Source organism: Triturus cristatus, chromosome 3_1 (genome assembly GCF_964204655.1).
Source record: "Triturus cristatus chromosome 3_1, aTriCri1.1, whole genome shotgun sequence".
NCBI lineage: Eukaryota > Metazoa > Chordata > Amphibia > Caudata > Salamandridae > Triturus > Triturus cristatus.
This window is the reverse complement of record NC_140583.1, coordinates 204,197,209-204,221,821: the sequence shown is the minus strand read 5'-3', so window position 1 is coordinate 204,221,821 and position 24,613 is coordinate 204,197,209. Positions and strand designations below refer to the sequence as shown.

General features: G+C 47.0%; 1 protein-coding gene across 7 annotated transcripts in view; it reads right to left on the bottom strand.

Annotated features, from left to right (window-relative positions):
• Window positions 1–24,613, bottom strand: part of TLN2 (talin 2) — a 1,262,084-nt gene that overhangs the window by 618,284 nt on the left and 619,187 nt on the right. For all 7 annotated transcript variants that reach the window (XM_085643650.1, XM_085643649.1, XM_085643651.1 and 4 more), the window contains one exon: window positions 11,177–11,353. In XM_085643650.1, coding sequence (XP_085499776.1) covers window positions 11,177–11,312 — 136 coding nt within the window. In that variant the 5' untranslated portion in view covers window positions 11,313–11,353. The remainder of the gene's footprint in view (window positions 1–11,176; window positions 11,354–24,613) is intronic.

Here is a 24,613-nt window from a genome sequence, read left to right as displayed (position 1 = left end):
TACAGCCCAGTACTGCATTTAAAATTTAAAGCGCATTAAAGCGCAATGCTCCGTTAATAAAAAAAAAATTAAAGCGCATTAAAGCGCAATGCTCCGTTAATAAAAAAAACCACGTCGTGCCTGCAGTGAGAGTGGCTCACAAAGAAAATAATAAATTAATAAAACAAACGCGGCACGTGAAAGCGACCGCGTTTGGAGCTGAAAGTGCACGCTGTGCTTAATGAGCCATAACTAAGGAGGAAAGCCGCGGTCGCTCCCGCGGACCCTAGGCTAGGGCAGAGAGAAGGTGGGACTTGCACCCGCCTTTGGCCAATTGCGTGCTGTCTTTCTTAGAAAGACGCATGCAAAGGCCAATAGCGGGTGAAGAAAACAAAAGCACACGTACGAGCATGTGTTCCAAAGTTTAAAGCCCTTACTAATTGTCTCACAGAGTAGCGCATGCGCGCTAGCTCAGGCGAGACCTAGAAAGGAAGAGTCTAAGCTATCATATAGTAGAGAAATCATAAGGATCGCAATGGAAACATTGATATAAGGCCAGCCCAATACATAAATGTAAGCAATCCCATACTGAAATGAACAAAGGAGCCATTGGTTTATCCAAGCATTGCCAGATAGCCACTACTGAAGTTTTAAAGTAACAATGGGGATCACATTAAGGACCATTAACACATGCAAGTGGGACATATAATGTGGACCAATCTTAACAGAGGACTATTAACATTAGAGGGTCGTGGGGACCACACCCCCTTCATCCTGACAAAGGATTGCTAAAACAAAGTTTAATTAGCATAAACACTGAAAACTAATTGTTTGGGGTATTAAACTAAACTACTTTTAAACAAAGCTTGTGCATGTTGTTCAAACATTCAGGACATGCAATGGACTGTTTCTATTGTCATTACACATTATATCTTTGAATTAACTTATCAGGTATTCCTGTACATAAAGTCACAAAGATTTATCTTTCTAAACCTGCATGAAGAAATATCACTCATATACACATGTAGGCATGAACATGCACACACAGACTCATGCATGTGCATATACAAAACGCGCATGCATGAGTATGCCTGCACAATTACGTACAGACATGCGTGCATACTCCAGTTTGCAGTCAAAACAGAAACACAATATCTCTTTTACAACATAATGGATAACTAATTTGAAGGAAACTAGCGACTCTTGAGAATGCACAGCAGTGGTCTGACAAGAACAAAAGCTCTGTTATTAGATGATTGATATATAAATGTCAAATACATTATGCTTATTACATTTATGCACTGGCTGTCACTGAGCAGCAGATCATAACTAAATTATTAGTACAGTTGAATGATAGACATGGATTCAATTTCCAGCTTGATCAAAGAAGTAAACTCAGTGACGTAAATGTATTTTGTCTCCCATTAGAGGCCCTCACTCAGCCAACCCGCGGCTTCTCAGTACACTTTATTCGAATGGGATGCATTGGCAAGAGCGATAGTTCCCAAACTACTGGGATGATTCCTGGGAGCCCTCCCCACATCACATCATAATTCTTTCGCTTCGATTTGTGATTATGTTTCTTACTCAAACATCACAGTACAGATCAAACTCTGCGCTTGCAGGAGGCTGCATACAAGCTATTTGTAGTCTGTTGAGTAATCAGAGACGGCATTATCCTGATGCCGCACACGCCCTCTTGAATACGCCTGCTCCGGTGCTTGGCGATTCGCGTGTGTTGGTGTTTTGGTACACCCACTCACCCAACTTCTTCTTGGTCCTCTGCTTCCCTTCAACGTCCTTAAGTTCTTCAATTTAATTTATGGATTGCAAAGGCAGGAGTGTTGTGGCCAGGGGCCAAAGATATGGTGGGCTTTGAAAATAATTTACGGGGGGGGGGGGGGGGGTAACAGTTTAATCAAGTATCCAAAGAAATTAAAAATATTATAACTAAGGCTCCCTGTTTTCCGTTTTTACAGATTTTTGCAGATAAATACAGACAGAAAACATTCAGAAGACTGGAACACAACCCTAGCCGTAATAAAACCGAGAATTAAGTAGTAACAAATACAAATTAACAATATTTGGAAATAAGTAAATACAAATCATAAGTTTTTATCCTTCTATAATAGCTATGTAAATGGAGATAACAGAGAAGCTGGTGGTATGAAGATTAAAAGTAGAGTCAGAAGTATATGGTATTAACAAGATCACAACTATTTTCAAAAAAAATCTCCTACTCAGAAACAAATTGCGGGCTCTGCAGATTTTATGGTCAACTATAGTACACGAAGGTGGTGTACCAGAGCAGACGATGCCCCAAGAAATGGGAGAAAGAGGGGGGCCTGGCGTGACTCTAGGGTGTTCTGAGAGGAGGGGGTAAGGCGAAGGGTGGGGTGGAGGAATAGCCAGGGGTGTGGGTTTCATGTGAGATGATGGGCCATAAAAGAGCCGTTACTATGAACGGTCCATATTTTACATATTATTATATTTTCACAGGACTGCATGATAATCTGAGATCATTAACGTACATGCTGTATGGTATGCTAAACTGATAAAAAAAAGATTTTTTAAACTATAGTACACTAAGAGTTTTAATAAATATTAGCTAAAAATAAATAAATAAATCATCTAACTAGAGAGAGGAGAGATCAATTACAACAAGAATATTAGGGCAGAAGTAAAGCGGGCTGCTTTCCCAATGCTATCACGTAGCTCCAATGTTGATGGCGGCATTCAAAGAACACATTAAAAACGTCCCTTTTATTACCAGAAGACAACGATCTATGGGTATCTGGATTCTAAAGCAAGTGCTATCAGCTACTAAATGCGGGAATCAACAGACTCCATCATTTATTAGATAATGTCACTTGAATTAATAATAAAATATTTTTAATGTATGTATTTGTTAATTCATCTCATATTTTGGGATATAATTATTGACAAACAAAAACATATCTTGGAATACTATTAAGGGCAAAGCTTAATGTTTTTAGTCACATTAAAAGGTGGATGTAACAGGGACAAAATCTATTTACATTTCACCCCAAATTTAAGTGCCACGGAACATAGTTTTCCTGATGATGGAGCCACACCTGGCTCTGCCAAGGGAAAATCCATTGCGTGTACTAGTGTCCATAAAATACCAATCCGATTGGGCTTCACCATTCAGAACAGAATGGTTAATTCTGAATATTTTTGAGATACCCATCTATAAACGCTACCATTTTACTGCTACTTTTCTTTGTTTTGTACTGGATGGTGGAAAGATGGCATTTAAGGGGCCTCATATCACAAAACCGATCAAAATCCTAACACAATAGTATTTCTCAATAACTCATAAGAATGCAACCAAAGCAATAAGATGGTGCCCAATATTAATATCAGTTTTTATTGAGCAATAATTTAGCTTCGGATGTAAAAAATCAACACTAAAAAACGAAATGCTTAAATAGAATTTAAATACTACAAGGGAAATGATATTTGACCCTTTGAAACAATATTGAACAGAATTTGTGGGAGCAGATACTATCAACTAGGAAAACAAGAAATTGGCAAGAAATGCAAAAAAGTGACTATCCACAGTTTGCTACATACTCTGCAAGCAACATAAAAACATACCCTCCAGGAACAAGCCATATGCCTACTTGATCTCTACCTTCAACCAACATATCCTTTCTCACTGCGAAGAGACTTCCATGCCCTCCCATAAAGGCTATGATTCTACCAGCTCCTAGTAACACTTTGTACACTAAGCCCTACCAATCTCAATCATTCCTGCTAGCTCTCTCTTCAAGATCAAAAACCTTCTTAAAGGCCACTTTTTTGGGAAAGAAAGACGTATGTGCTGAGGTGAGTAGAGGGGGGCGGGGGAGAAATAGCTACCCAGAGATATAATAAATAATTTATTAGGTGACAATAACACTACGGGAAGGATACCTCTTGTTAAGTCACTGATATTTTAGAAAAGTTCATACTGTAAATATATGTTTTCTATAACACCAAAGACCCAATCTCTCTCTTTTTTCTCTCCCTGAATATGCGTTGCCACACTCTTATAGAATATTTAAAAAAAAATTATGTGCTAAACAAAGAATATTTCAAACGAAAACTGACCAAAATAAATATTACATCCTTTTTAATATCTAATTGATCAAAAGCGTACAAATTACACACTATACAGGTGGATTATTACAATATTTCACCATAAATCATATTAAATCAGTTTCACTGTTGATACTGTGTCAAATGATAGCCCCACCTTGAAGGGCATTAACTTTAAACACTGTAAAACTGTGTTTCAGCCATTTGTATCTTTTTACTGGCCTTAATCATGACTGTTACATCTAAGCCGCAAACTGAGCCTGTGCTGAGAGCTCAGCAGAGCGCATACAAGCCCTGAAGAAGGAGGAGTGTTCCTCCTGCAGCGTGTTGCAGGGCACCATGCCCGGGGAATGGGTACATGTCCATGCTGCCTTGACTGCACTGGCGTATTTGAGTTACCCTGTGTGGTGTTCTACGAGCTACATAGAGCGCTTGGCAAGAAGAGCAGTGATAAGATTTCAAAATTTAGATATGGGCAACGGATATCAAAAGTAGGCTTGTTCGTCAGGTGCCAAATGGCTACCATATTTTTGCTTTTAGCAACTGGAACTTCTACTGGACAGTTACTGTTTGGCTCTTTCTTCACTAGTGTCAGGGGAGTTTGGTTTTTCGCTATCGCTTCACTATTTTTCTTCATGTTAAAACAAGAGCTACAAGATTCCCTAGAGGTTATTTTTTTTTTTTTACTGTTCATAGTTTTAAGCCCACAAACCTGGGACCACTTAAGGAGACACTCGGCACCATCCATATCTGCCACTCTGTGCAGCATGGCACCGCGGTTACTGGGAGCAATTGCCCTTTAATCGGGCAGTCAAGAAGGGCACTTAACAGACTTTCTCAGTATACAGTCCTTGACACGAACATCATTTTGCATAAATTATAATCAAAAGGTTTAATTAGTGACTAGGAATGTTAAAGGCAGACATGTTTTGTGTGATTAAAGAAAGTTAGAAGCCTAATGCATTTGAAAAGGAATAAAGTACACACTGGTGAGAGTGTGTTATCCAAAAAGCTCGCCGACATCCCTAATTTGTAGTTTATTAGCAATTGGACAAAAAAAAATTATTGCTGGGATTATTTTAAATTAAGGCAAGGGAAAAAAATATGAAACATAAGTCCCCTTTGTAGGAAGCTGGCTCTGTATATACTATACCAAAATGAGGTATAGTGTGCACAGAGTCCAGTGGAACCCCAAAGGGAGTCAGAGGTAAAAGTAGATAGCACCTTACTCTCAATGTGTGGTAGTCTGGGCGGGCAGCAAGGCTTTATCAGAGGGTAGTGTTAAGAATTTGTTATACACACTCAGGCAGCAAATGATGTCACACACTCAAAGACTGAACTCAGACCAATTTGTTTGCATAAAAAATATTATTTAGTTATTTTTTTTCTAGAACCAAGCCAAGCCTGGTGCAGGTAAGTTAAATAATACTTGGAAAAATCTTATGCAGTTATTTACAGTCGAATGCAGATTAAAATGCAGGTGGTTGAATTAGAGGCAAGTCAATAGTTCGAAATTACTTTTCAGTTACTTTACAGATTACTGTGCATGTTACTTTTTAGATTACTTTTTAAGTTACTTTTGCTAATCAGTGTGATAGGCCTAGATATCACACTGAGACATCTCCTAGACAAAAGTTAAGTAATTTACTTTTAGTACATTTGCAGTTTTTCAAGTTTTCATACAAATCAACTCCACACTTAGAAACATTTTCAAGAAAATCATCAATGCAATCCTATGGGAGGAAATTTAGTTATCGGTTTACAGGTAAGTAGTTATTTGTGGGAGCTGGTATTCTGGGGTTAGAACCAGGGTTCCCCCAGGATCGAGGATGCACTCTCAGAACACCCTCAGCGGCACTATGGTGGACGGGTGCAGAATACGGAGGCCCAAAGTTATCCAATGGGAGACAGGGGGCCCCCGGTTGGTGGCTGCTCATGAGCAGGCCCCAAGGTTGCGGGAGCAAAGCTGCTGGACCTAAGCTCAGGGCAAAGGGGGATCCAGTTCAGCACACAAGGTGCACCCACAGCGGCACATGGGCGGCCAGGTTCAGGGTGCTGTTTTGGCGTCGGGTGCTCTGTTCTTTTCAATGGGAGTTGCCGGTTTTGGATTTTGGTTGCAGGCTCGGTCCAGGAAGACTTCCGAGAGAAACCAACAGCTGGGTAGGTAAGTTGGAGGGCTCAGGGACGTAGGTGCACATCAGGTTCTCCTCTCCAGGGTTCAGAGCGGATGGATGGAGGGGTGTCTTTTGAGGTCGGATGTCACCTTATCGGGCCACTCGCAGTTGGGTGGTCTCCGTGCAGAGGCTCCAGGCGACGTCGGGGAGTCCTGGAGGGTTCAACCCACAGTAGACTCAGACTCTTGAGCGCTGGGGTACCTCGCTGAGACCGATGGGCCACCCGGATTTGGACCGTAGGCGTCGGGTGCAGTGGAGGTTCCAGGTGTTGGGTTTCTTTGTCCTCAGCAGGCTCGGAGTCTTTCTTTGTGATACTTTTCAACAGAGATGCTGTTCACAGAAGATCCAGTCTTTGTTGAAGGTAGTCAGTCCTCCCAGGGTTTCTGGAGGTTGCTGACTGCAGGACAAGGTGACTTTTGGCACATGGTCTCTGGAAACTACAGACAGGCCGGTAGGGCTGGGGCGAAGTCCGTTCTGCTCTGCAGTCTCCTCTGCTGGGCGTCTTCTTTCATTCTTCTTCGTAGGTTGCGTAAATCTGTCCTCTTGGTTCAGGGCTGTCCCCTATAAACTGTATTTAGGTGGCGTTTTAGGGGTCTTGAGTTCAGTAGCCAATGGGCTACTGACTTTATGGTGACAACACCCTTGGTGTGCTCACCCCACGTGGGGGATTGGAGAGTGCCTGCCATCTGCATCTGCAAGACAGCGGACACTGAAGAGTGGGCATCACCTCGCCTCCCCCACCTGAGGGGTGGGGTTGGCAGAGGTGGGCACACCTTCTGGGCTGTGCAAATTCTTCCCGCCTGTCTTCCTGCCGAAAAGGAGCGGAGACAGAAAGGGGGCCTGCTTCTGATAGCAGGAGAGGCTGGGGATCTGGGGATCGTGTTACAGAGGCAGCAAGGCCTTTGAAGCTCCCCTGTCACAGATGGCAGTTCCCGGCCTGCGGGAGTTGTGACCACCTCCTCCCAGGGAAGGTTTTGTTCCTGGGCTCGGGGAGCGAAGGCTCCCAACCTAGGGGGCCAGAAACATGTCTCTTGGTGGCAGGCTGGTGTGTACCAGTCAGGGAACCCACCAGAGGCTGGTCGTTTTTCAGGGGGCATCTCTAAGATGCCCTCTGAGTACATTTTACATTAAATCCCACACTGGCATCAATGTGGGTTTAATGTGCTGAGAAGTTTGATACCAAACTTCCCAGTTTTCAGTAAAGCCATTATGGTGCTGGGGAGTTCGTAATGACAAACTCCCAGTACCATATACTCCTAATGGCATTACTGCACTTACAATGTCTAAGAATTTGTCTAGATACTGTAGGGTGACAGGGCTCATGCACCTGTACCCTCACCACTGGTATAGTGCACCCAGCTGGAGGGGTGGCTGACCTGTGCCTGGACAGTGGGTTGTAGGCATGGCACACAGGGATGTGTGCCATATCGACTCTTCACTTTTCTCTGCACAAAAAAACACGCAGCCTGCAATGGCAGTGTGTTAGTGTTAAGGTACAGGGCCTCTAAGGGTGGCACAATTAATGCTGGAGCCCTTAAAGGCATTCACCGGTCACAGTGCCCATGGAAGTTTTTAAAAGGGACTGACATGTGGCCAGAGAGGTGCCAATTGGGGGTACAAGGTACAGTTTTGGGAAAGAACACAGGCCCTGGGAACCTGATTGGCAGGGACCCAGGGCACATCAAGACAAAGTGCATCAGTAGTCTGAAAAAAGTGGGGGGTTACTGTCACAGAAACCCAGCTTCTACACCCGTTTGTTGATACTATGTAGAAAATAAGCAAATTCCTCTCACTGGTTCCGATGCTGATCCTTGTGAAGTGAGTTCTTTTATTTTGAAGTGGTTTAAATATTATTAGACTTAATATAGATCTCCAGCAACCTACAAATAACCAAAATACATTTTAATCCTTCAACTGATGCTGACGCAGGCAAGGCATCTTTCTTAACAGTGAACAGCAGGGGTGCGTTAATGATCAGTACTATTAATGGCTTAGTTTATGCCTAAAACATTAATGCCGCTTAAACCCTCTGCCAGAGGTTTTGAAGCAGAGTAGATGGTCATTTGCCAACAAACAATAAAAATACGCAGATCTATGTTGTTTACCACCAACTACCTCAGAATAAATAATGTTTTTCTTTTGCACTTCTTCAGAAAATAATAGAATAAAATTGAGTGTAATTGTGCTTCAAGGGACAAATGTGCAAAATGACCAAAGTGATCAGAGCTGTTCGCGAGGGGTAATCTGCTTCGAAAGGTAAGTGATTGAAGCTAAATTTGGATTAGGTGTTCCTTGTATGCACACAATAATTAATAAATACATGTTAGTGTTCCCCCCCCACGTCCCACTAGCAGCTATGTATATTCGTTTGTGCTTCTTCCTTTGCAGAGTTACAAAGTTCAAGAAACCTAGGTTGAACCCCAGATGTTTCTGCCTTTGGGATGTCTGATGGAGCAGTGAATCAGTGCAAACATTGAATCTTGTTAGCCTGAATCTCAGTACAATGGTACCAAGGATACCTCAATATTGGCGCACACATCCTGGATACATGCCCTAGTCAGCATGACTTGTTTTTTGTTTTTCAATACTGCAGCAGCACCCCTCCCAAGATGCAGCAGGACAATTCTGCTCAAATATGGCACACGGATTTACCCATAATGGGAGTCCCCATAAGTCTACATCGGAATTCATTCCCTTCAACCTGCATTGGTAGAGAGACAATATCACCAGAAAGGCCACCACCCCAAGGCAAACCTATCATTACCGCAGCAGGTGCAGCGACACCGCGGCCCAAGGTTGTGAAAAGCCCTCTGCACCCCAACTGACACTATCTTTATACGCATCAGGGCACGCGGGAGCCCACTGTCCTTGGGTCGATTAGGGCCCGTGGTAATTACAAATGTGGTTACCATAAGTGTTCATCCTCACATGTAAACCCCAGACTGATGTTGACCCAAAAAAGAAAGTTGTTTAAAAAAATGTGGTTACGCTGTAATTCTAGGCACATGTGTAGTAGAGTACTTGAAAAGCCATGCAGTTTCTCTAAAGATACTTAATTACATATTCATTGATTCTGGTGGCAGTGCACACAATCGACAGCCTTTTCAATTAAATGTTAAACAACAAACATCAACAGACAGCACCGGAAAAACTGATATTTTGCAATAATCATCAACAGTAACATTTTAATTGGTTTAATTCCAGTCGTAAGAAACAACATTAAAGAATTAACATAAGTAACTGAAGGGTACAACATAAAATGCAATACTATGGTGCCACGCCCAGGTGTAACACAAGTGAAAGAAGTAGAAATTAAATCACAGTTCATGAGTAATTTGACTTACTGACGATCAAGTCGATGACAGTTGTGGTAGCCACTCCTGTGTAAGCGAACCGGTTCACTCGCCATCCTTACAGCATCCCTAATGGGCACTATTCAATCTAGTGTGCAGGTAGGTGATTTGAGTACTGTTTCAGAGTGGAGACCTGCACGCCATCATGTCCTGATTTTCAGACCCACTCTGGTCTTTCCTGAGCAATCACTCCTGGTCTTGTTCTTGGATCGTCTGTGGACATTTTCATATCGGCTCTATCTGCCTCCTGGAAACTTACTGCCTCACCAGCATTTTTGACTATCAATGTCCAGACTTTACAATCGCAGCTATCAGATCTTATCTACATTTCCTTTACGAGGGCTGTTATTCCCACTCTCCTCCATTTGGTCCTGATGAAGACCACATTAATTCACCCTATTGGAATTGAAACGTCAAAATATATGGTTTTTGGACGAGCGAATCATTAATCGGAGTCTCGGACTATGATATTCTCTCATGCTCTGAGCACGAACATTCATTAATGCTAAAATTCATTGTGTTTAAAAAAAAATTCTCATTTCTGATGCGTTCGCCTATATCTATATTTACAGTCGTATGTTAGTATTAAATTATTGAACATCAATTACATAGGTGAAAGATTCTCTATACTACTTGCAGAATTAATAAGTAATTGCTTCCAAAGGAACCACACATTTTTCATGCTGTAGGGCCCACGCAATGTTACTACAACAATGCCTCTGATATATTTTGCTACCGCTAATGACTATGCTGGGTGCACAAGTAGCATGGCTTTGTCCAGGCATGCTCCCAAAATAAGATTAACATTTCAGTGTTACTTTTCAGTTTTGCCAACAAGGGGTTTTGTACCTCTCTGAAGACGCCGACGTATGAAACTGAACTTAATACTAAAGTCCCTAAAAAAGGCGCTCCGTCTAGTGCTAGAAACATTCCTTTAGATTTTGGAGGTGGTATTTGTAGATCTTAATATATCCTGTACCTACACTGCAAAGACTGTTCTGTCATAGCAAAGCCTATGAAGTATGCCTTCTACACCTGCACTATCGTGGCCATGTCCACGTTCCTGAATCTTCAGCATGTGACCGTATTGTCCTCGTGTCACCCTTGTTCAGCAGGTATGCTGCATGAAGCTGCAGGCCCGCTCACCAGCCACGTGGGGCAAGCCTACTAGATATGTGCTGCTGCAGCCATGCGATTATTGTCTTTCCAGGCCTGAGTGTCATGTGTGCTGCACCTGAACTGTTGCAGCTGTACAATGTATTTTGCTTTCTTCCATGTGCAAGATGGATGCTGTGCGTTGTCCTCCACCACCTTGTACGCTGCATTACTGCTTGTGTACAACCTACTAGTCTAATGATGCTCAAAGTAGGCCCTTCTGACACTTTTGGGAGGCGGACAGCACAGTGGATGGTGTACCAGACCAGGACTACTACTTTGACCGCACCACACGACAACGCAATCAATGTTGGATGTGCTACATTTCGCAAGGTATTTACACACAATAAACGTCCCTGTTGTCGGTCAGATTCATACAGTAGGTACCACTGAAAGAACAGATTTACGCACCTTGGCCAGTCTGCGCTTCGGGCACGCGCTCCCGGATGATCCTGCACGCATCATACACTGCGGTGGATGGCTCGAACTGCATCGTTTTCACCACATTGCCCTGGCGGACACAAATCTTCAAAGACAGGGCCACCATGGTGCCTGCTGATGAGACCCCTCCTATCAACTGGGTGACACCTGGGAAAAGGAGAGACAACTTGAACTGCAAGGTACCACAGACTAAGCAAAACACTGGGCCAATTCACTACCTTTGGGTACATGCATGCAACCTGCAAAAGTATTGATCCAGTCTTAATGTACACAGAACGAGCTGAAACCCATTTACCACTCATGGCTAAGAACTAAATCAGCTGATTATAAGTGTGAAAATGCTAAACAAAAACGATCAGGGGCTTAACAGGACAAGGTACAATACAGATGGGCTACTTCCAGAGGTGGGAAGGCAGAGGTATGCACACTCCTCCCAGCCCGACAGCACCACGATGGAACAGAAGACATTTTATTTAGGCACGTACACGATTTGCACTACAGTAATGCTTCTGGTGACACTTAAGAGTGTTTTTGTTTTTTAACTCTTTTTGAGGTTTTTACTTTTGCACAACTTGTCAGCAATACAGTTTCATACGAGTTACAACTGTTACAGTATGGTACATTATAGCAGTCTGTAGGGTCCAGGCTAACAGCCCACTGTGGGATTCGAAGGAGCATCAGATCTAGGAGGGACAACAATGAGGGGCCCCCTCGTGAGGCTGGGAGCCACACCTGAAACCTTTACAAAGTGAGACTCTGGAGGGGATCTGTGAGTTACGTGTGCCTTCGAAACAGAACAGTAACTGCAAGGTCATGTAGCAGCACAAGCGTGGGTGGTATGCAATTTGGTGCAAAAGGTGGCAGTGGGCGTCTGCTGGGGGAAGTGGGGCACTGGGCCCGCGGTGAGGCAGCAACGTCTCCGTCTCCTATACGTCCATGGCGATTGTTGTGTGGGTGGGCCAGGGGCAAGTACGTTCACTGGATAACGGGCGTGACCAGCATAGTGGGCTGAGTGCAATAGTGGGGGCACAGTACAGGGTCAACCAGTGGTGGCTCCTCCGCTATGGTGGAGGAGTGCCACCCCACTGCTTTTAAGTAGTGCAAATAAAGGGGAGAGGAGTTGGCCTAACGGCTAGGGCGCTCGACCTCGGACCTGGGGAACTAGGTTTGAGTCTCGGTAATGATCCTGAACATCCTGTGATTCTGGGCAAATCACTTATTGTCCCTGTGCCTAAAAATTTTTTTTTTTTTAATTAATGTGTGTCCTCATGTAACATAACTGGTGCTATGTAAAGCGCTCTGATTGGATTTGGGTCAAGTTCGCACTATATAAAACTCTGCAAAAAAAAAAAAGTAAACATAAAATGAGAATAACTGAGTTATTTTATGTTTCCGTGCTGCTTTGCAGGCGGGCGGGTGAGAGGGGCTGCTCTGCTCTTGGGGCAGGGCAGGGGAGGGGAGGAGTGGTTTACCCACTCCTAAGTGCATATGTGTATTTCGCTGGCCCTTTGGGACCAGCCAAAATGTCATGCGCACTTTCCCTGTCCTCCACGCAGGCTGCATTACAGCCGCGCGGAGAACATGCCCAGTCCTCTATTCTCTGGCTGAGTGTCAAACCACGTCACTTAGACCAATCATTACGCTGCATTGCAGAATTGTGATTGGTCAGGGCAGCCTGGCTGTGCTTCCTGTTCCTGGAGTCCGACGGAGGAGAGCAGGAGCAGAGACACTGGACCCTGCGGCAAGATGTTTAGCTTTTGTGATTTTCTTTTACATTTCTGCCCCCCCGCCACCTGTGAGCCGTGCCGGCTGCCACTGGGGTCATCACGAGGCGAGGGGGGCTATCCTCCCCTGCTAGTTCTCAGAACTGCGTGAGCACGGTGTCCCACGCTGTCGAAATGGGCCTTTTGCTAAGGCTGCGCATCACCTCATAATGTAGATTGGTACTTACAGCTTCTACCCAATGGAGAAGAGCGTGTGCCACTGTACAGGGGACGGCGGCTGGGCAGCTCTCCAAAGTAGTGTATGGATGGGCTTGGTTCGCAAAACGTGAGTGATATTGAAGGCTTTGAAGCACTGCGTCATTGCATGATTTTGTTGTTGAGAACCGTCTGTGAGACCTATGGCCTTTATCCGCTATCTGGTCGACTGTGTTTGAAATTCATCCTATATAATTCTATTAAAAAAAAACACTTGGGGACCTCGTTTCCCACACCCTCTCCCACCCCGCCACCCAATTCTCCCCTGTCTGCTTCCCCAACAAAGAAAAAAATAAAAATGTCTCTTGAGGTGGCTGTTGCAGAAATAATCAAATGGAGACAGACCAGAAACTGTAGTCAAGGTGCTGTGGACACCTGGCTTGGAGCGAAGACAACACAAGGCAGAAGTGGAATACCTGACACTGTGTGGGGCTGGTTGATTTTCTACTTGATGGTTGGAAGACACCATGAATCTACCCCTGGGCTTCCCTTAAACAAAGCTAATGCTCATGAATTGAAATGAGACAAATACACAACAAGGCCCTACTAAGGCCACAGGGAAGAGTCACCTCCCGATGACCTTGATTCACGGTGTAAAAGAGGGTGGGGAACTCTTGGCGCCACCAGGGGTACTTACAAGATTTGGAGCACCAACTCGGAGTGCTGGAAGTGTATATGACCTGGGCGGAAATCAATGGGGCGGGGAGAGTGAAGTATTAATTTAAAAAAGCCTCAAGTATTCCTGTGGGAAGAGATTTTTGCCTCTTATGAGCAGTGCTCTGAAAAGTTTCACAATATTTCTCCTCCTCTTCTGGCCAAATGCAGCTTCAGGGTCTTCGAGGATGGAGTAGGTGAGAACCAGTTCTACCTTCTCTAAGACTTTATGTCTACTTTTGTATTATTTGTGGATGTTTGTACAGTCCTGAATGACACCTGTGTGATATAACTGTCCTTCACGGCATTATTCGCTGGTACTCAGGCCTGCATGACTCTTGACAGGTCACAGATACAGCCTCCTGGTGCAGACTGTCTTTGATGAAGGCCTGTCATCCTCACCACCATGTGGGGCATGTCCAGACCAGCACATATCCTGGACTCTGGAGACAGCTCAGTGGGTCACACACCCTGCCACAGTGACGTGTTTCACATTCTGCATTTTACTGGTTTAAATATAGATGGACCAACTCAGCCAAGCTTATGGAAACTGATAAATTACCAGCAGACCTGTTTGGGAATAGCATTCAAGTTACAGACTGTGGTAAGCATTTAGGTAAGATGGACCTAGCACTAAACTTTAAGAACATAAGATAGATATGAATTATTATACCCCAGGACTGGATCGAATACGTTGCCAAATATCTGAGGAATGTGCTTGAAGGTGTATGGTCATCCCACAGAGGAGCTACACCCACGGGCTGAGACAGCGCGGTCTGAAGCAGGGGAGGGGCTCTCCTGGTGCCCAGCTTTCCAAACCAGGTACGTTGAACCTAGTAAAGTAGGCAGCCTCACGCAAACCGGACACTACTTGAAGACCATGTCTAGGAAACGTAAACCTTTTTCTGATAACTAAGAAAAACCACAGTGACTGGCAGCGTAGAGGGTGAAGTAATCCAGTACCAGAGAATTTCACTGCAGGCGAAGAAGCATTCAACGTAAAGACTTTGAAAAGATGCGAAATGAGGGTGGAGACCAAGTCACGTCAGTAGGGCAAGAGTGGGTGTTCCTGATTTCTTAAAGGTATAAACACAGCTTGGGGTCCTCTCTGAGCCCACCTCAATGATGGAGTATGTACAATGAACTCGGCTTGGTTGCAAATGGAGGCGATTTGCATTATCTTTTGGGCTGCAATTTTCAGTCTGGAAAAGAGATGTTTGCAACGCTGAGCTTTTTCATTGCGCTGCTGATCACCAAATCGTGATTACGCTAAACCACCGAGAACCGTTTTGGAAAACTCAACCATAAATTACTAGGTACGTAAGAAAATCCAACCACCGTAGTCTCTCAGACGGTCTTCTACAGTCTTGTGGAGTCAACACACACAACCTCCAATTTGCTCACAAATTAAATGTGCATGCCATCACTTTTAATGTTTACCATAACTGCAACAATGTAGATTGCTGCAGCCTGCTCGCACAACACTAAGGAGAACTAATGCAACTCAATCACATGTGAGATGTTAGCGCGTAACTGGATATGAAGCTGCAAGTATGCTGCAGGTGAGTACAACCGGGGAGGCTGCAGGTGAGTACAACCGGGGAGGCTGCAGGTGAGTACAACCGGGGAGGCTGCAGGTGAGTACAACCGGGGAGGCTGCAGGTGAGTACAAGCGGGGAGGCTGCAGGTGAGTACAAGCGGGGAGGCTGCAGGTGAGTACAAGCGGGGAGGCTGCAGGTGAGTACAAGCGGGGAGGCTGCAGGTGAGTACAACCGGGGAGGCTGCAGGTAAGTACAACCGGGGAGGCTGCAGGTGAGTACAAGCGGGGAGGCTGCAGGTGAGTACAAGCGGGGAGGCTGCAGGTGAGTACAAGCGGGGAGGCTGCAGGTGAGTACAAGCGGGGAGGCTGCAGGTGAGTACAACTGAGGAGGCTGCAGGGGAGTACAAGCGGGGAGGCTGCAGGGGAGTACAAGCGAGGAGGCTGCAGGGGAGTACAAGCGAGGTGGCTGCAGGTCAGTACAACCGGGGAGGCTGCAGGTGAGTACAAGCGGGGAGGCTGCAGGTGAGTACAACTGAGGAGGCTGCAGGGGAGTACAAGCGGGGAGGCTGCAGGGGAGTACAAGCGAGGAGGCTGCAGGTGAGTACAAGCGAGGTGGCTGCAGGGGAGTACAACCGGGGAGGCTGCAGGGGAGTACAAGCGAGGAGGCTGCAAGTGAGTACAAGCAGGGAGGCTGCAGGTGAGTACAAGCGGGGAGGCTGCAGGTGAGTACAAGCGGGGAGGCTGCAGGGGAGTACAAGCGGGGAGGCTGCAGGGGAGTATAACCGGGGAGGCCGCCGGGGAGTACAACCGGGGAGGCCGCCGGGGAGTACAACCGGGGAGGCCGCAGGGGAGTACAACCGGGGAGGCCGCAGGGGAGTACAACCGGGGAGGCCGCAGGGGAGTACAACCGGGGAGGCTGCAGGGGAGTACAAGCAGGGAGGCTGCAAGGGAGTATAACCGGGGAGGCCGCCGGGGAGTACAACCGGGGAGGCCGCAGGGGAGTACAACCGGGGAGGCCGCAGGGGAGTACAACCGGGGAGGCCGCAGGGGAGTACAACCGGGGAGGCCGCAGGGGAGTACAACCGGGGAGGCCGCAGGGGAGTACAAGCGGGGAGGCTGCAAGTGAGTACAAGCAGGGAGGCTGCAGGTGAGTACAAGCGGGGAGGCTGCAGGTGAGTACAAGCGGGGAGGCTGCAGGTGAGTACAAGCGGGGAGGCTGCAGGTGAGTACAAGCGGGGAGGCTGCAGGTGAGTACAAGCGGGGAGGCTGCAGGGGAGTATAACCGGGGAGGCCGCCGGGGAGTACAACCGGGGAGGCCGCAGGGGAGTACAACCGGGGAGGCTGCAGGGGAGTACAACCGGGGAGGCCGCAGGGGAGTACAACCGGGGAGGCCGCAGGGGAGTACAACCGGGGAGGCCGCAGGGGAGTACAACCGGGGAGGCCGCAGGTGAGTACAAACGGGGAGGCTGCAGGGGAGTACAAGCGGGGAGGCTGCAGGGGAGTACAAGCGGGGAGGCTGCAGGGGAGTACAAGCGGGGAGGCTGCAGGGGAGTACAAGCGGGGAGGCTGCAGGGGAGTACAAGCGAGGAGGCTGCAGGGGAGTACAAGCGAGGAGGCTGCAGGGGAGTACAAGCGAGGAGGCTGCAGGGGAGTACAAGCGAGGTGGCTGCAGGTCAGTACAAGCTGGGAGGCTGCAGGTGAGTACAAGCGGGGAGGCTGCAGGTGAGTACAAGCGGGGAGGCTGCAGGTGAGTACAACCGGGGAGGCTGCAGGGGAGTACAACCGGGGAGGCTGCAGGGGAGTACAACCGGGGAGGCTGCAGGGGAGTCCAACCGGGGAGGGTGCAGGGGAGTCCAACCGGGCACGCTGCAAGGGAGTCCAACCGGGCACGCTGCAGGGGAGTCCAACCGGGCACGCTGCAGGGGAGTCCAACCGGGCACGCTGCAGGGGAGTCCAACCGGGCACGCTGCAGGGGAGTCCAACCGGGCACGCTGCAGGGGAGTCCAACCGGGCACGCTGCAGGGGAGTCCAACCGGGCACGCTGCAGGGGAGTCCAACCGGGCACGCTGCAGGGGAGTCCAACCGGGCACGCTGCAGGGGAGTCCAACCGGGCACGCTGCAGGGGAGTCCAACCGGGCACGCTGCAGGGGAGTCCAACCGGGCACGCTGCAGGGGAGTCCAACCGGGCACGCTGCAGCGGAGTCCAACCGGGCACGCTGCAGCGGAGTCCAACCGGGCACGCTGCAGCAGAGTCCAACCGGGCACGCTGCAGCAGAGTCCAACCGGGCACGCTGCAGCAGAGTCCAACCGGGCACGCTGCAGGGGAGTACAACCGGGTAGGGTGCAGGTGAGTACAACCAGGGAGAGTGCAGGTGAGTACAACCGGGGACAACCAGGGAGGCTGCAGGTGAGTACAACCAAGGAGGCTGCAGGGGAGTACAACTGGGGAGGCTGCAGGTGCGTACAACCAGGGAGGGTGCAGGCGAGTACACCCAGGGAGGGTGCAGGCGAGTACAACCGGGGAGGCTGCAGGTGAGTACAACCAGGGAGGGTGCAGGTGAGTCCAACCGGGGAGGCTGAAACCGGGAGGGTGCAGGTGAGTACAACCGGGGAGGCTGCAAGTGAGTACAACCGGGGAGGCTGCAGGGGAGTACAACCGGGGAGGCTGCAGGGGAGTACAACCGGGGAGGCTGCAGGTGAGTACAACCGGGGAGGCTGCAGGTGAGTACAACCGGGGAGGCTGCAGGTGAGTACAACCGGGGAGGCTGCAGGTGAGTACAACCGGGGAGGCTGCAGGTGAGTACAACCGGGGAGGGTGCAGGTGAGTACAACCAGGAAGGGTGCAGGTGAGTACAACCAGGGAGGGTGCAGGTGAGTACAACCAGGGAGGGTGCAGGTGAGTACAACCAGGGAGGGTGCAGGTGAGTACAACCAGGGAAGGCTGCAGGCGAGTACACCCAGGGAGGGTGCAGGCGAGTACAACCGGGGAGGCTGCAGGTGAGTACAACCGGGGAGGCTGCAGGTGAGTACAACCGGGGAGGCTGCAGGGGAGTACAACCGGGGAGGCTGCAGGGGAGTACAACCGGGGAGGGTGCAGGTGCACGTGGAAAAGAAATGAAAGCCAAGCAGCGCCCATTCCAGCTTTTTAAGACATCAGGTGCAAACCCCTTGACGCTCGGTTTGTGATGTTTCCAAAATACATGCAACTCCCCAAAAGGCAACAGAACCAGCACCGCAGGAAGTCTATGTCAATCAGAGAAGAGGATATAATTGCAGTTGGCTGTTTATAAATGTAAAACGTCTTGCTCTGCTGAGGAGCACGAACTGTAAGTCGACTAAAGATATAATAGAAAATATATTACAAGAAGATGCCAGTCAGTCTCAACAGGTGCCTACAAATGCCAAGCAGCTAAAAGCCAGGTGTTATGGCACATCATGTACATCCAAGGTGCACCCTCCTAACTTCCATACTAACTACCACAGAGGGGCAAACACTTTCCAAAAGCATCACTCCAGTTGCACTGATTACTAAATAGTCTCCCACAGGTTACAGGTCCAAAGTTGTCAAATAAATCTATTGATTCTACAAGTCAACTAACGACACATGCCGCATCAAACGATTCCAAGAGGCTAAGAATGGAGTATTTACTTAGACTCAAAACACTATTTGAAGAATGACACACCAAGGATTCTAATGAATTCAAAGAAACAGATGATAAACTCAACAAAGGGCTTCATACCAAGCTACATCAGAAGTACAACTAGCCAGCTAAGCTGGCTGCCAAATTCCAAGAATCTGCACCATGTTTTTGCAATGCTAGTTGTAGGGTCCTCGAAGGATATAAATAAAACAGATTTATGAAATGCACACAGCCTGGAGCGATGCTACAATTGAATCAATCCTCAACAAGCATTTGCAATGCAATAGGTCTCGCATTTACGCGAGTTTGAGCTATTGGCATTGTAAATAACAATGCCTTTTATTTATGTTTTACAAACAGACACATAAATAAAAGGCATTGTCATTTATAATGCCAATAGCTCAAACTCGCGTAATTACGAGACCTATTTCATTGCAAATGCTTGTTATTTTATTCGTCCTTCACCAGCAGGATTTACCTTTAATAAGGAGAGGGGTGGAAAGTCTTTCCTCTAATGGCCCCTTCTCTATCAGGCCGTCGGCAGAAGCTTTCCATCGATTGAGCCTACAGCGGCTCCGTCAACAGAAGCTGGCAGTCTACCCAAGTCTAAATAAGGAGGAAGGGGCAAGATTTTGGGGGACAGGGTATTCCGCCACATCTGTGACAGAGTACGCTGTCTGCACAATTGTAAAGCAGCACCTTAGTAATAAGTTTGTTTCTCTGCAAAGCGTTATGCCTATTCATCCTTTCATTCTTCCAGTGCTGATATCAAGACTACTGACAAATAACACAAAATACACCTGTTGTGTTGTGTAGTGTGTCTGTAATATTGCAATGGGTTGCATTACAAAAGTTACAGGTGACTCACAGAGCGGTGCCAAGTCAAACTATCAGGGGAAAGGATGTGGTCCGTCGGCTAGACTGCCGACTTTGGTGCTGGAAACAAGGGTTCGAGCCTCGGGGTTGTGTCCACATCCTGTGATTCTGGGCAAAACACTTAATCTCCCCGTGCCAGTGTAAATACGGTGCTCGTGTAAAGCGCTCCGATACCTTCGGGTCGAGTTCGCGCTATATAAATATGCAAAAAAACAAAATGCCTAGATTGCTTGGTGGATCGATGAGCGGGTTCGAAGTAGTTTAATCACGAATTTGAAAGCCATCAAACTCTTAGCTGTATCAGCCAATCAGCCTTCTGAGGTCGGTAATGAGAACTGCTGACTTGGGTAATAAATAATTCAGCTATTCCTTTAAATTGAAGGCCTCTGTTTTTGTGCTGCTAAGGAAACGCAACAAAATTATGTCAGGTCACTCCTCCGTTGCCAGTATCATAAAATCGAATGAGTGTTCAGAGAGCTGAATCGTTTCAAGTTGCATCTAATTGTACAAATCACGCGCCCACAGTCACTGAAAACGGGCTCCCTTCAAGCAAGCCAGTGGCGCACGCTCTCGTCGGCTTCCGCATCTCCCTCTGTCGTTGCTCGCGGGGAGCACTAATGATGAAGGAGGCTAGGCCAGCACGCTGCTGTCTTCTCTCACCAGAGTGACACCAAGCCTGCTGACAAACCTGGAGTGGACGAATGCAGGAGGAGTTGGATCTGAAGTAAACACACACTGACGGCTCGCAAGCACAGGACCTTTAAGGCCACCAGTAGGCGGTAAATCTTCTAACATAACCTGCCTGAGAAGGACCATTGTTTCCAGGATACTGGTACTGAAATGTGTCTGCCAGGTCAAACAAGCATTGGCAAAGACAAAAGATTTGACCTAAGGAGGCTATTGCATGCAAATTGCATGTGTGCATACCTGTACTACATGTGTTAGCACATACAAGTCAGACTTGTTGGCTTTGCCAATGCTTGTTTTGCTTTATGCAGCTGGATTGTGTGCCCTTTTGTGTGTGTGAATTAAAATATGTGTTTATATATGTGTGACTTGCACATGATTCCTTTTCCAAACATTGACAAAAACATGTTGCTGTTAAAAAAAAACAAGCAGGAAGTGGGATAAGGGAGGGGGTAGGGGAGAGAGGCACGCAGGCTGGCATATGGTGAGCACTTTCGCGGCCGCTTTGATGTTCTCAGTGGCCGCGCGGCTCACTGAACATCAAAGCGGCCGCGAAATGAATGACACAGGCAGCCAAATGGTGCGCGCGCCCGGCGCACATGCACTATATTTGGAGGCCTTGAAAGCACTAGTTTGCACTTCCTAATCCCCCATTTACAAAAGCTCTCGCAGCGGCCGCGAAATGAATGACACAGGCTGCCAAATGGTGCGTGCGCCCGGCGCACATGCACTGTATTTGGAGGCCTGAAAGCACTAGTTTTCACTTCCAAATTCCCCATTTACAAAAGCTCTCGCAAGAGCAGCGCTAAAGCGCTGGCTCAGGCGAGACCTAAAAAGGGTCACAAAAAGATCAGGGCTGATGTGGTCCGATTCCTCGGAGTGGTAACAGGCAAAGTGCATCATGCCAGGACGAAAGCCTCCCACAAGGAGCAAAATGGAGTCTGTATGGAAGGGGAATGGATTGAAAGATCCTACTGATAAACCCCACAACAACTCAGGCAAAAACCTTAGAAGGAGTGATAGATGGGTGACCATTATTAGGAGAGCTGCTTAGAGGGACTTAATCTGTTTCCACGATAGGTCTGGCGGGTCAAAAGCTCTTCATTACCCAAAACTATCTGACGTTTATAAACAATGGATACTAGTTAAGGGCTGGTAGTAATGTTGATGTTGCTGATAAGGTACACAAGCAATGAGATGTACAACAGGACATCTTCACACCTGGGCGAGGGTTAAACAGCACCGCTCTCTCCTAAATGAACACTTTTTAGTGTGAGCATGAAGAAGGGTACGGATGAAACTCGTTTCCTGTTGATCACAGTTTATCACATGAACTCCAACAGCAGAGCACATGTATGTCGCCTGCTCAGGGCTCCGCTGCTATCCAGCTCGGTCTGTGCTACACATACACACAGACACACACGGGATGCAACGGCGCTTCGCAATTGTACAACCAGCATAAAATCCACTAGGCCGTGGGTAGCTGCTCTGCATGCAATCACCAGGGTGGATACAGTATTTCACAGTGATCTGACTGCACGCACTGTAGCTCAGGGAAAGAATACATGGAATAAGGAAGATGAGAACTGAAACTTTGCCCCTCGAAAGCTCTAATGCACTTTATTTTGAGCCAAAATGGTCTTTTATTTGATTACATTGGTTGATTAGATTTGCAGAATAGGCCGACACAGGACAGAACGCAACGAGTTTAAACTGAACACCAAGAATAAGAAATACTGTATGCCAGTGGTTCCCAAACTTTTGACTCCTGAGGACCCCCACTGAGTCATTACTGGAAGCCAGGGACCCCCCAAGCCAGAGGTGGGGACCCCCACTGAGTCATTACTGGAAGCCAGGGACCCCCAAGCCAGAGGTGAGGACCCCCACTGAGTCCCTACTGGAAGCCAGGGACCCCCAAGCCAGAGGTTCCCAAACGTTTGACTCCTGAGGACCCCCACTGAGTCACTACTGGAAGCGGGGGACCCACAAGCAATTTGAACAATTTTAATTTCAAACATTAAAGCAGTTATTTGTAAAAAATAAACAAACAAGTGCAGACCAAACAAATACTCAAATTACTAAAGATTTTCTTATTTTATATTGACAAAAATTAGCAAAAATCGAAAAATAATAATGGTAAGTTTGGTGCTGCATTACAGCGAGTAACTTTTCAATGTTTGGTTTTATTCAGGGGTACGAGGCTCCTGCTCTTACCGGGGCCGGCTGGAAACCCAAAGCAGCCCTGGCAAATGTCAGACCATCCCCTGTACGGTGACCACCAAGTACAGGGAGTGAGCTTGACCACTACATAGGGGGCTTCGGGGGGCTCTCCCATCAAGAAAATTAGGGGGAAAATGGTGCATTCTACAATACATTTGTCATTATAAATTGAATTGTATTAGCTTTTAAAGCATAGTAAATGATGACCTCACTGTGCACCAGGACATGATAATCTTTGTTGGGGCTCTTCAATGAGTCCCTCACTATCACCCTCCACCAGTGCCTCTCATCTCTCTATAGCCCCTCCCTCGCATGTATTTCATTTGTTTTATAGCACCTCTCATACTAGTGTACAGAGCACTTTACATCACACACATACAGAGACAATGAATCATACGTGTGTAAATCAGTGTATAGAAAATGTTACATAAGGCAAAAGGGACTACAAGGTGTAGCATTCACATACTCCATACTAGTAGGCATTTTTTTTAAGAGTGCTTGGTCTGGAGAAGCACAAACTCAGAATTCAGAACATAACACAGTGGCTAGCATTGACTTTAATAATAAGAATTTATTTATACCCAAACAAACTTTTAGTACCATCAAGATAATGAAAGGCTGGGGGAAAACCCATAACTTACTAACTTGTACCATACAGTTTGCATGCAGCTCTTTGATAGCAGTTCATAGCTCACTATGCTAGATTACTATTGTAGCTTATGAACTTCACAGTAAGAACAGATTCTGTGTCACAAGAGCAGTAGCCCACTGAGCTGGGCACATAAAGTATTGTTTCTTGAAATGCATGGTACATGTTCTTTGCAGCAGGCATATTAACCTGCGGCGCTACCTTTGACCAGTCAATGCTGCCATTGGACAAAGTCCCATCTCTCTCCAGCAGGTACATCAATCACCAGAGTTATCTTGACACTTTTATTGTTGCCCGAAAACTGCTCACTATACACTATACATGGAACTTTGCAGTGCTTTGAAAAAGTAAATTAGGCACCGACAGCAAGAAACCTTACTTTAATAATCATGTTGCCATTTGAGAGTTCCTGGGGACCCTAAATGTAATGCGAATGTGCCCAGTGGAAGGCTTATAGCCGATATGCATCAGTCATGTTCAGATGCTTATTTTAGCTGTAAAAAAAATTAATTCAAAATACCCAACTTGGCTGGCATTTAGTGGCTTACTTACTGGTCCTGGGGTTTGGCCATCCAAGGACGCTGAGAGGCGGAGGCAGAATTGTATGTAATTGTTCATAACAGTTGAATATTAAATGACTCCAAAAAGTTGTCCTCTAATTTCAAGAAACTACAAAGCAACTTGACATTTCAACAGTCAAGGAAATTCCTAGACGCGTTAGACTTCCTTTTCATACTAAGCGAAACGTAAGACGTCAGATGTCTTGATCTAGTCTCGCTTGGTGTACCCTTCTTTTCCAAGCTTCATGACTCCGCATCAGAGTAGCTGACTAAGCAAGCACCCTCCTCTTAGTTGATGTCAGGTGGTCACTTGATTACGTATGATAATGCCAATCATAGAGGAGGAATACTGACCCTAGCAGTAAACAGGTGTGTGAAGGTAAAACCACTGAGTTTCACTGACAGGTGTGTGAAGGCAAGGCCCACTGTGAGCGTCACTGACAGGTGTGTGAAGGCAAGGCCCACTGTGAGTGTCACTGACAGGTGTGTGAAGGCAAGGCCCACTGTGAGCGTCACTGACAGGTGTGCGAAGGCAAGACCACTGTGAGCGTCACTGACAGGTGTGTGAAGGCAGGGCCCACTGTGAGCGTCACTGACAGGT